Source organism: Myxine glutinosa, chromosome 12 (assembly GCF_964187855.1).
Source record: "Myxine glutinosa chromosome 12, kmMyxGlut1.1, whole genome shotgun sequence".
In the NCBI taxonomy this organism is placed as follows: Eukaryota; Metazoa; Chordata; class Myxini; order Myxiniformes; family Myxinidae; genus Myxine; species Myxine glutinosa.
In genome coordinates, this window is record NC_136272.1 from 49,299,665 (window position 1) to 49,311,936 (window position 12,272).

Here is a 12,272-nt window from a genome sequence, read left to right on the forward strand (position 1 = left end):
ATATATATATCTCGTCACCTTCGTGCCATGGCTGGTCCATATATATATATACACACACACACGTGTGTAAAATCTGCATTATGAACTAGAATTCAACCGATATTCGCACATCCCATATTCAGTATTCATACGTTAGCCTATGGCCATGACGCAGGTAAATATAGTCCCATACAAAATGTAATGATTTTCTGCGAGTTCAAAGTTTTGTGTGTGTGTGTGTGTGTGTGTGTGTGTGTGTGTGTGTGTGTGTGTGTGTGTGTGTGTGTGTGTGCGCGTTGCTGCTATTGGCTGGTATCTGCACACGTGGGTGGGTTTCAGGAAATGGAACGGAGATCCACCAGGTCTCAAAGTATCCACCTCCGCTTGTGTGCGCATGCATGTATAATCATGGTTCTTGTGTGTGTGTGTGTGTGTGTGTTATCAAAACTACTCATGGTTCATCGAAAAATCAAAGAAAAAAAAAAGGGCCAGGCAAAACGCCAAATTTTGCATACATGTTGGTATAACTCAAGATCAGGACATAAGCACAACTTTTCCACAACTGTGACTATTGGGGATGCCTCTTTTCGGTGGTTGTACCCACCCTCCCCCGATGCAAGTCGGGGGCCAAATCTTCGCTATTCTTCCCTGCTGCGCGGATTCATCAGGGGGATTCATCATCAGGCACTGGCAGAGTGCCGATCGGTCCCATGGACCAGCCCTTTCCCTCTTGTCTCTCCTCTCTAACTCTGTCGTGTTTCTGACTGTGAAGGCGGATGGACACCATCCTGGATGTGGAGGATCTCCGAGTCCCTTCTGGAAGATCGATTCTGCTGTCTCCGTGCCGGAGGCTTGTTCGAGAGAGCTATCTGGGGCTATACAACAACAACAATAATAATAACAACCACAACTTAGAAGAGAAGCATGACAGTGTGAGTCAGCCACTTCCTCGATTGCTTTCCATTTCATAATGCAGAGACCTGATGGGAGCATTAAAAAAAACCTGGTTGGTTGGATTTTGCACAAAGATTTAATAAAGAACAAACACAAACAGAAAAGAGCCGACTTAAAGGCCAGGCAATCTCCTGGCCTGGAGATTCGGGTTTGATGCATTCATTTTTTTGATGTATCTTATGCAGATGAAACTTTAATGCATTTATTCACAAGAAAATTTCACAAATTGTACAAATGCCAATCACAAGGCAGAGTATTGATCAATCGGGCAAACTGTTAAATGGTCTGTAAAAAGAACAGATGACAAAATAAATATATCGGAAGGTAAATGCAAGATTTAATTGAGCTAAAGAAAAAGATAATGAACATGTAGCGCTACCTGGAGAAGACGTGCGAGTCAGTGACTTCCTTGTTTAAGAAGAAACAATGATTTGGTGATGGTTTAGCGGGGTGGGGTGGACTTTGTGTCCCCCATTTGTTGAGTCAGAGGAAATTAAATTAAATTAATTAATTAAATACCCTTGTATGAACATTACACGAGAGCATGGAGCGATGAGCACAAAAAAAAACAAAAAAAAACTTTTGGCAGTTGATGTCAAAAAAAGAAAAGAAAAAAAAAGCAGATTATACTTGCGCAATCTACCTGGGCTGGTGGAACAGCCTAAAGGTGTGCACACTCGCCTCCAACCTGTCTAGCCTCGGTTTGAATCGCAACCTAGCAATAAACTGTCGCCCTCGTGTTTCACAGACAGGATGATTCATTAATTGCTGTCCCGAGGATACAAGTGAAACTGAGCGTACTGTCTGCTAGCATCAGTTTTGGGATATTAAAATCTACCTGAACATAACTTCCCAAAGTTATGGGCATCTACCTGGACATAACTTCCTAAAGGTGGTTCCACATAACTTCCCAATACATAGACAAAGATCCCAATTGGAAGGTTGGTACACTGACTGCATTTTGAATAAGGGATTGTGATGACAGCTCTCCGGTGACACCATCCACTTCTCCTCCAACTATAAACAATTCCAAGAATTTAGAATTTGGCCTGAGTACCAGCACATGAGGGCCTCCTCTTTTCAATACATAAATAAATAAAAAGACACGGTGGGAGCTCCGTCTACAAGAAATACTGGATGGCACACTGTCGTGCTGGAAAAAAAAATTGTTTAAAAATGAAAAATAAAATAAAATAAAACAACAACAAACAAACAAAAAAATGACAGTTTCTAGTCGGGGTTGGGATCAAACCCAGGCTCTAAAGTTCAAAGGTAAGTGTGCTGCATCAGAGACGCACGATGGGCACACCTATAAGATCAAATTAATTTTTAAAAAAAATGAGAAAAGTGACATGACAATTCAAAGGTCGAGGATGGGGTGGAAGAGGTTGGGAGGGGAAATGTATGCTCTCGTATTAGTGTACAGCAAGTTGAACTTCAGAGAATAGACATGACATGTGAAACGGATTGATTACTGGTATGAAAGAGAGTCATTACCTTTTTGCACATTAAAGACGAGAGATAAACAATTTATTAAAGATCCAGCAATTATACAAACCAGACCACACAATATACACCCGCTCCTCTTCAGGAAGGCATTTTGTGCAGTGCCACCGTCAAGTCATTCTGCATTCGAATCAGAATATTCCTGCCAAAACAAAACAGGTGAGGCTGGGTGTGGAGGTTGCGGGTTGTGGGGCAAGGAATGTTGATCAAACAAATTCCATGTTTTGGAGTTCTACTGTAACGTGCACAATTCAGCCTTAACACAACCCTTTCCCAAAGAAAAACAATAGTGAAATGTTAACTTGCCCGATGATGAACAACAATGATGATGATGACGATGACGATGACGATGACGATGACGATGACGATGACGATGACGATGACGATGACGATGACGATGACGATGACGATGATGATGATGATGATGATGACAGTGGAAAATAAAACAATGAGCCATCTGCAGCGTGTTTCAAAAAGAGTGAGACAATTTTAAACGTTTATTTAAAAAGAAACAGACACCTCAGGAATGTGAACCAAACATTTATTGAAAGCTGATGACATGTTCTTTTCTATCACCGATTGATATTGCAATCACTGCAAGTCACTGCTAGAGTTAGTGAGAGCCCAAGGTCTCAAATTGGCATCTACACAAAATCCTTGTAATTGACGTGCTCGATGTGTGCCCCTCCACAGTTCAGACAGGCATTGATCCTGACTTCAAAGTTCTGTCCAACTTTCCTGTAGGTCTCATGTGGCATTTCCTGGAGGTAGTCTGACACCTCCTGCTTCAGATCATCCAGTGTGGTAGGGCGGTTAGCATAGACAGAGCGGTACCCAGGGCAACGAGGCGGTTTCTGAAGAGCTGCTGCAGGAAAGTGATGGTGTCACCAGCTGTATGTAAGGTGAGGGGGAGGCACCATCCTGCATAAACCAGGTCATACTGAGCTGGTTTGAGGTGACCTTTTGGGCTAGATCATTAGGGAACTTCTGGAGCATGGCCCGGTAGCGCACACCATTGATCATCACCGTCCTGCTGTTGTCATTCTCAAACCAGAAAGGCCCTAGCATTCCCCATCTGGCATTGAAGGCACAGAAGCATGTGACCTTAGGCCCTTTCGGGTACCTCTCAGTGATCTCCTCATGTGGTTTTGCCCCCCAGAAAATGGTGTTGTGGTTGTTGATTTAGTCTCATACCACAGAGCCACCACTTTTGTCTTCTGCTCCACTGTCAATGGCATAGTTGAGCTACGGAGCTAGAAATCCCAGGGATCAAATACCACGATAACACCACCAAACCCTGAATAGAAAAACGGTATAGGTAAAAAAAAAAAAACAAAGAAATGGCAGGAAGTCAAAGTTGTATCAATCTTTTTGAAACACCCTGTACATATCATGTACACACGAGGATAGTTGGTAGTTCAAAAAGAGAAGTTGTAGGTAAGCAAAAGAAAAAGAAAGGATTGAGAATGATGGGGAGCGAATGAAAGAAAATGGGAAAGGTACTGAGAAGACATTAATTAATTTATTTATTTTTTAATCCATGGCCTCAGCTCATGGGAGAGCTAGCTTGGACACAGAAAAGATCAGGACACAACACAACAAAGGGAACAGCAGGAGAGAGGGGAAACACTAACAGCAGAGCAGAGGGAGAAGGTAGACAGAGACAGAGAAACAAGGAATGCAGGTACCGATGAGGGTTAGGGGAGAAGGGGTGGACAAAATGGAAAAAGAGGCAAAATTTTGGGGGGTGGTTTGTCAAGTGCAGAAAAGATCATTGTTTTCGATGGGGGATGACTTGCGATGGTGAAAAATCGTCTTGAAGACCGGGAAGAAAAATGAGATTGAAGAGTGTGGAAGGCGGTTCTACAGGTGGGAAAAGAGGAATAAATGAGTGGAGGTGAGCAATGGTTCTGGACTTAGGCAGTTTCACGAAGTGGGGGATGCTGGTGGGCCGTGTGCGTCTTGCAGTTAGCTGGGGTGGGGCGGGGTAAGCGGACAAAGCACAGAAAAGGCAGAGGGTGCAAAATCAAAAATGACACGCAAGAAGAGAGAGAAACCACTGACCTGTTGGTGATGGGGAAGTGATAGGCCCATAGATTCAGCTTCATCAGGAGAGGCAAGATAATCCAATGATCTTGAAAGCCTTGGTTGCCACGACGTCTAGCTGAGCAGGATGTGAGGCAGGGCAGCCAGTCCAGAGGGGAGAGCAGTACTCCGTCAAGCTGAGGAGCTCAGGTGTGCCAAGGAAGGTCTTTTGCTCGATGGAGGATGTCAAGCCAGCATCTGGCTTTGGAGGCCAACTTTGAAACGTAGCTTTCCCAAGAGAGATGGCCGAGAGCAAGACCCAAGAGTTTGAGTGACTAAACCTCTGAGAAGGTTGTTGAGAAAGTAGGTGTGAGAGTTTGTGGTATGGTCCTTTCGGTGAGAGCGAGTCAGTGTGGGGGATTTCTAAGGATTGAATGAATATGAATAAATGAATGATCGTTTTAAGGCCATTTTTCCCCGCTAGAGCAGTGGTTAGCCTTGCGGGCCCCATGACAATCATGGTTCCCTGTTTGAGGCAATGTTTTTATGGCCGGATGCCCTTCATGACGCCAACCCTTCGTTGCCTAAGATGCGCAGGGATACGGTGTACCGATTCTAAATCGGGGTACACACCGGGATCATTCATCCCAGTGATCTAGTGATCCAGTGATCGGGATTTGTAAGGATTTTTTTTTTTTTTTTTGTTTGTATACTGAATCGAGGCTCGTGAAAGAGCTAACATTTATTTCACAAACAAATCAACCAGACAAACAAAATATCTAAAAAGAGGGAGCGGAAGACAAGATGGGGAGAGAAGGGGAAGCACACAAACACAACATTTGAGAGCAGGGAGATGTGTGGGAGGGAGAGGGCTTGGGAGGGGCAGGGGAAGGAGGGTGGTGGGAGAGGTATAAAACAAATGGACACTGCTAGGACTTCCAAGACAGAAGTTGGTATTTCAAAAAAGTGGATTTGGGGTGAAATTAGCAGGGGTAGAAAAGATCAAGGTTTTGGATGGGGGAAGATAAGAGATTGTGGTGAACAGCTGTTATAAAGACCTGGAGGGTGGAGTGGGATTGAAGAGAGTGAGGGAGTTTGTTCCAGAGGCGGGAGAAAAGAGGAATGAAGGAGTGAAGGTGAGCAGATTTTGGCAGTTTGACCATAAGAGGGTTGCAGGCAGATCTTGTGCGACCTGAAGGAATATTTGGGGGACAGAGCCCAGAGAGAGCTGGGGGGGCAAGGCCAGAGAGGAGTCGGGAGAAGACGGAAAGACCACCAACCTGCCTGCGGTGAGTGAGTGAAAGGCCCTTGGAGTTCGCTTCATCGCGGGAGATTCCAATGATTCTGAACGCTTTGGTTTCAACAGCGTGAAGACGAGCGAGGTGAGAGGCAGGAGCACCAGCCCAGAGGGGAGAGCAGTATTCCATTGAGCTGCGGATGAAAGCCTTGTATGTGGTGAGGAGCACAGGTGTGCCAAGGAAGGACTTCGCACAACGGAGGATGCCCAGTCGGCGACTGGCTTTGGAGGCCAGATTTGAAATTTGGTTTTCCCAGGAAAGATCATGGCAGATAGTGAGACCCAAAAGCTTGAGTGACAGAACTTCTTGGAGAGGATTATTCAGAAAGTGGATGGGAGGGTTTTCCAGTCAGTCTTTTCGGAGAGACATCATAAGAGTGTGAGATTTGTCAGGATTGAAAGACATGTTCCACTTGTTTGCCCAGTCTGTGATTTTGTCCAGGTATGCAGAGAGTGAGGAGGCTGCAGACTGCCGATCTGAGGGATGAGGAATGGAGCGACAGAGAGTAGAGTAATCAGCAAAGAGATAGAGAGGATTTTCAAGAGAGTCAGAGAGATCATTGATGAAGACCAGAAAAAGCACAGGGCCCAGAACACTGCCTTGGGGAACTCCAGCCTGAACAGGAAGAGGAGATGAGAGAAACCCATTCAGGGCCACACGTTGACTACGACTAGAGAGGAGGTCCGCCAGCCATGCGTGGAGATTTCCATGGATACCAAAGGAGGAGAGTTTGGTGAGCAGAGCGGGTGCCAGACCGTATCGAAGGCACGTGATATGTCAAGGGAGACTGCTCTAATTTCCTGTTTGGCATTGAGGACCTCCATCCATTGTTGAGAAAGCAGAAGCAGCATGTCCAGAGTAGAGTGACCAGGTCTGAAACCAAATTGATGATCAGAGATCAAGCCATTGGAGAAGAGGAAAGACTTCATATCTGAAGCAATGATGGATTCCATGACTTTGCTGATAATTTGATTGAAAGACATATTCCAAATGTCTGACCAGATTGTGATTTTGTGAAGGTCTGAGGAGAGGGAAGATGCTGCTGGCTGTCTGCCAGAAGGATGAGGAATGAGATAGAGGATTTTCCAGAGTCAGTGAGATCATTGATGAAGATTAGGAATAGAATGGGGCCTCAAACACTGCCTTGGATTACTCCAGCCTCGAAAAGGAGAGAAGAAAATATTCTGTTGAGAGCCACAAACTGGCTACGGGAGTGGAGGAAGTCAGTATTCCAAGAGTGGAGTTTCTATTTTTTTTTTGTATACCAAGTCAAGACTCATATAAGAGCTAACATATAGAACATATTGTTGCAGTTTTGAGAACCCACACAGGTAACATCATTAAAGGTTAAAGGTTGCACCACATAGTTAGGCCACATGCAACACATAGGTCACCTTAGAACGTTAGTTATTTCTTAGTATATGTGAGATAAGGCCATTTCCAATAGTTATCATCTGTGTTGTGTAAAACAAATAAGAGTAGGCCCCGTTCATTCTGCAGCCCTCCCTCCAATCGACTCCATTGCACACCATCCAGTCTGCACCCCATCCAGTCTGCACCCCATGCCACCTTTGCGCCCATCCAGTCTGCACCCCATTGCCCCTCGCATTAGGATGCTCGAACCAGCCCAAATGCCATGAGGTAAGGTCCGAAAAGGGGGTGGCGCGTGAGGTCGGGGGTGTGGCCACGTCAAGCAGACATGAAGGGCGGAGCCGGTAAGACCCCAACAACCAACCGGGGCTCGGGTGAGATGGCCTGATGGGGCGTGGTAAGGGCGTGGCTAGAGGTTCGAGAGGGTTCGCAAAGCGGCGCTATAAAACCGCGCGCGAAAAGCCCTCTGAGGACTTTTGTGGAAGGCGCCAGTATTGAAGGACTGAACAGCACTCGAGTTATGAGAAGGGAGAGGCGCTCATCAAGTTCGTGTGAAGAGTATTGAGAAGAGAGCCCTCTGAAGGACTTGGTGGGAGCGCATTGCATTGCTGGTTTCAGGGACTCGATTGGGAAAGGCGCTTTGGTGACATCATTGGGAAAGCATTGCCGGAGCGGCGCATTGCAGAGGACTTGGGGAAGTGGCGCATTGTACCGAGCTATACAGGGAGCGCGTATAAGGCGCCGGTACAACTATTACGTACACCAGTATAATCGCCAGCTTACCGATCCCCCCCAGTATAATTGTCCAATCCGCGCCACCGACACGGGGCAATCTTGCCTGCCGTCTACCATCACCATCTGCTTCGTGGTACGAGTCGGGGACCGGAGCGAGCTGTGGACGCCATCGGTGGACCCTCAACCCGACCATCTACAACCCCGTGTGAGTGAGTCTGAGAGCGTGACTGAGTGCGAACGGTCCCGTATCCAGGGATAAGTATAAGACTGTATAAGGCTGCCTTGTGTATCTGCTTCTTCCTCTTCACTGTACATTTCTGCCTCTTCTTCCTTTTCTTTGTACAAAGTGTGTAATAAATGACCTGTTCTTCGTGTTTTCCTATTAATTCGACCGTCTTAGTGATTTCTCCATTGGATAAGCATGGCACGATCAGGAACCGCTCCAATCGGGTTAGTTCCCGTTAACGGCCCGAATCACGGCTCGCTTTCGCTCGGCGTGTCCACTGAAACCGTGGTTTGGGTGGGGTTATTTCCTTGCTTCACGGCCGGTGTTAGTACTTAGGTAATAAGACTAATTCGGCTTACAACCCTATTTAACACCGACCGGAAGAAACGTAATAGCCCCGGATCTAGTAAAACGACAAGGGGATTAATCCCCCCTTGGTAAGGGGAAGGCCGACGTTCGGAGATCCGTAACAAATGGTGTCAGGGAAGTGGGATTCGGACCCGAAGTGCGCCTAACGCACTCGAAATTACGAGCGGCCGAAATTTTATTGAACATCTAAATTGAATCGTGCCATGGATAACCAAGGCGGTCGGATGCCGGTGGGGGTAATTGAGGAGGAATTAGAGTCAACCCAGGACCCCTGGGAAGAATGGGAGGAAGAGGAGAGCATTGATGAGGGTGCAGCAGTAGGGGTGGCAGGCGAACAAAATGGCGGCGCCTCGCACATGGCCGCGGCAGCTGAGCCTGCAGCGCCAATAGATATGGGTGTCTTAATGGCACAAATCAAGGCATGCTTCGTGGTGCAAAGTAAAGAAATAGATGAAAAAATGGACAAATCAAGGGCAGAAATGAAAGAAGGGTTAAATAATTTTGAGAACAAAATGGGAGAGCAATTGGAAAATCAAATTGGGGGATTAGAAAGCAAAATGGGGGGCCAAATGAAGGAAATGGGGGGGCCAAATGAAGGAAATGGGGGGCCAAATGAAGGAAATGGGGGGCCAAATGAAGGAAATGGGGGGCCAATTGAAGGACGTGGGTGGCCAAATGGGAGAAATGAACGAGGGGTTGACGCGGTTGGAAAACAGGATGGCCACCCGAGAGAATCAAATGAAAGGAATGAAGGACGGGTTAACGGGGTTTGAAAACAGAATGGGTGGCCATTTAAAAAAAAAAATTGGGGAGAACATAGACCGCAGGTCGAGCGGGAAGGTCGCGGGGGTACGCGACGAGGTAACATGATTTGAGAAGCGCGGGGAAAGCGAGCTAGAGCAGAGCACAGTTAAGTGGACCGGGGTAGAAATCACGACACGGGGTGTGGAAAAGCCGACGGCCACTGAATTGGAAAATTTTATTTTATTAACACCGGCGGTCGTCGAGGAAAAAGAAATTGAAATAAAAGAAATAGTGGAAATTGGGACTGAAGAGACGGCAGACTTAGAAAAGCAATCACGGGAGGAAGAAATGGAATGTACCCAAAGTCTGCATTCGCATTGTGATGTCGTGCTTCCTAACCAAAATGAAAGTTTGCAGATGCGGTTAGAGGAGAAAAGGATCCCAAAGGTGAGTAGGGCTGTGTATGGCGCGAAAAGGTTTGGCGCGAAAGTGTTTGGCGCGAAAGGATTTTTCGCGCATTTGGGATCCCGACGTCACCCGGGCGCTTGTGAAAGGTCCGTGGTGTGCTGTGTGGAAGTAAATGGTGCGCGTGTGTGAACAGCGCGAGTATGAAACAGAGTGTGAAAGTGAGAGCGAGTGCGACACAGAGTGTGGGATGGATGAGGAGAGTGTGCGAGGATGCACACCGGAGCGTGTTGTGGAGAGTGTGCCGGAGTGCACACCGGAGCGGGTGATTGGGTGTGCAGCAAAAGAGCGCACACCCATGATTGTTACAGAGGATGTAACTGAGTGCGCGAGTGGAATGAGTGTGCCAGGATGTGCACGAGGGTGTGTAACGGAGTGTGTGAGCAGCGTGGGTGCGCCTGAGTGGTGTGCACCTGAGTGTGGAACGGAAGAGTGTGCACGAGAGCGCGCGGTGGTAGAATTAACGGAATGCATGGGATGTATGGGAGGCGTTGGAGCGCCTCGGTGTACGAGTGAGAAAGTGATTCGGGCATCGACGCAGACCGGGGCAGCGTTTAGGCCGACGTATAGCCGACGCGAGCTCTCGGGGCGTGGTGCGCTTTGTGTGCTGCGGGGGCCGGCGGGGATCATTGCCGCGGTGGCATGCACGATTTGAGCCGGGTCCCGCCCTGTATGGTCAGTGCCATGCCGTGGCGCAAGGGGCAAACGGCACGATTCCGGGGGAGGAAGGCCAGGTCGGACCTTCGCCCCCTGGCGGGCGCGGTGCACCGACCAGGGGAGGTTGGGTCATCGTGGCGGAGACCGAAAGGCTCCGCGCCGGGATGGCGCCTGGAACCTCGGTCCAAGTATGCCTCCTCCCCAGAATCGAAAATGCCGGACGGACCCAACCAACAGGAGACAGGCCACCAGTATGCATTGCTCGGCTTTGTGAAGCCGAGCTGTGAAAATGTATTTCCACCCCGAGAGGCTCAAGAGTAGTGGACTGATAGTAATGGTGATGGCAAATGGTATTCGGTGTAGAGGGATGGTAGATCTACCATCCCTCACATCGTTTATTGGGGCAGAGGAGCAGTAGAGTATGGGGTTTGGCAGTGAAAGCTAGCCGAGGGCAGGCTAGGATAATTAGGGATTTAGAAAGATGACAATAGGAGACTGAGATGTAGGTAGTGACTTTTGTACTGGTAGCGGGGACGTAGAGAGGTTAGTTGGTTGATTGATAATGACGAGGGATGTGCTTAGTGTAAGGGAAGACGGGGAAAGCACGAGTATTAGAAGGAAGTAGATAGTTAAAGGATGCTGTGTGTATGAGCTTGAGGATGCGCTTTAGGCGCAAATGAGGAATTGATAATGAGTCTTTGTGGTGAGAGTGGGCAAATGAGGCATTGCTCGTGAATGATGTGTGTGTGTGTGTGTGTGTGCGCGTGTGTGTGAAAGTGTATGAATAGAGTATTGTGGACATGTGTAATGGTGTTGAGTGAATGACTTGCATGGGGTGCAAGTGAATAAATGGTGTGGAGTAAATGGTGTGTGGAATGAGTGGTGTGGAGTGCATGGTGCGAAGGAGTGGATGGGGGAAGATGGACCCCTTCACGTATACCCGGGGAGGGTAGTTTAAAGTTAGGTAGAGGGAGTAGGTAAATTGTTTGAATATTGACATCTGTGGTGTGGATAGTAGCAAGTCGTTGCTTTGAGGGGTGTATAAGTAAGTGGAATTGGCTGGGCGTGTGAGCCTGTTGGTGCATATGGTTAAATGGGCACTCCGCCACTGGTAGTCTGTCGGCCAGGTGAGGCCACAGGTAGGCTCTGGGAGCCAGGTAGAGTTCAGCGGGGCCCGAGGATCCGAGGAGAAGGACCCGGGTAGCCCAATGCCAGAGAGGGCATCACGGGATGAGAGAGCCAGGAGGGCCTTCCCCAGGTTAGGGTAGTTGCAGGAGCTAGGCAAGCTCAGGTGGCGACTTCAGTAGCGGAGGTGCGCAGGTAGGTAGACCTGCTGGTAGAGCCACACGGCCCAGCCCCGAAATTGTGCGAGGGCACAGTGAGAAAAAAATGGGGAGAGTGAGACCCCAAATTTGGAACAGCACCACAGGATGGTCAATGGGAATTGGTTCTTAGAACCGCATAGAGTAAAGTGGCCAATTGGATTGGCAGGGCATGACCCCGGGTAGTGTAATGTGAGTTAATGTCAATTAGAAGGATAGTTAGGATGAAATCTCTTCGCACCATCCACATCCACTCACCGGGGTGACAGGACTCGACACCAGGTTTTTGCAAATGTTGGGAATGAAACACGCATCATGACGTGGGTGAGACATTGTGTTAATTCCATCCCTTCCTTCTTGGGAGGGATTGGATGACGAATTTGGTTTAGGGGGAGATATGGGAGACAAGACGGTAGCGACGAAATTGTAAATTGTGTAAATACGGGGAAGGGCAAGGGTAGAGTAGGCGACATTGGGGGTTACGTACGAGTAGGGACGAGCTTTCTCCGCTCGCTCTCCCGCGCCCCTCATGTCGCATTACCTTGTATTGTGTGTACCCTTGCGCCCTTACCCCCGCTAACCTCTGCTTTGTCTTTCCTCCCCACCCATGGACCCATTACC

The 12,272-nt window shown here is 48.1% G+C and overlaps 1 protein-coding gene across 2 annotated transcripts in view; it reads right to left on the minus strand.

Moving 5' to 3' along the window:
- Positions 1-986: 986 nt before the first annotated feature.
- Positions 987-12,272, minus strand: part of LAMTOR5 (late endosomal/lysosomal adaptor, MAPK and MTOR activator 5) — a 28,755-nt gene continuing 17,469 nt past the window's right edge. Inside the window, exon 4 of one of the 2 annotated variants that reach the window (XM_068132482.2) lies at positions 987-2,581. In XM_068132482.2, the coding sequence (XP_067988583.1) occupies positions 2,521-2,581 (61 nt within the window). In that variant the 3' untranslated portion in view covers positions 987-2,520. Of the gene's footprint in view, positions 2,605-12,272 lie in introns of both variants that reach the window. The other variant, XM_068132483.2, reaches the window with a different exon arrangement.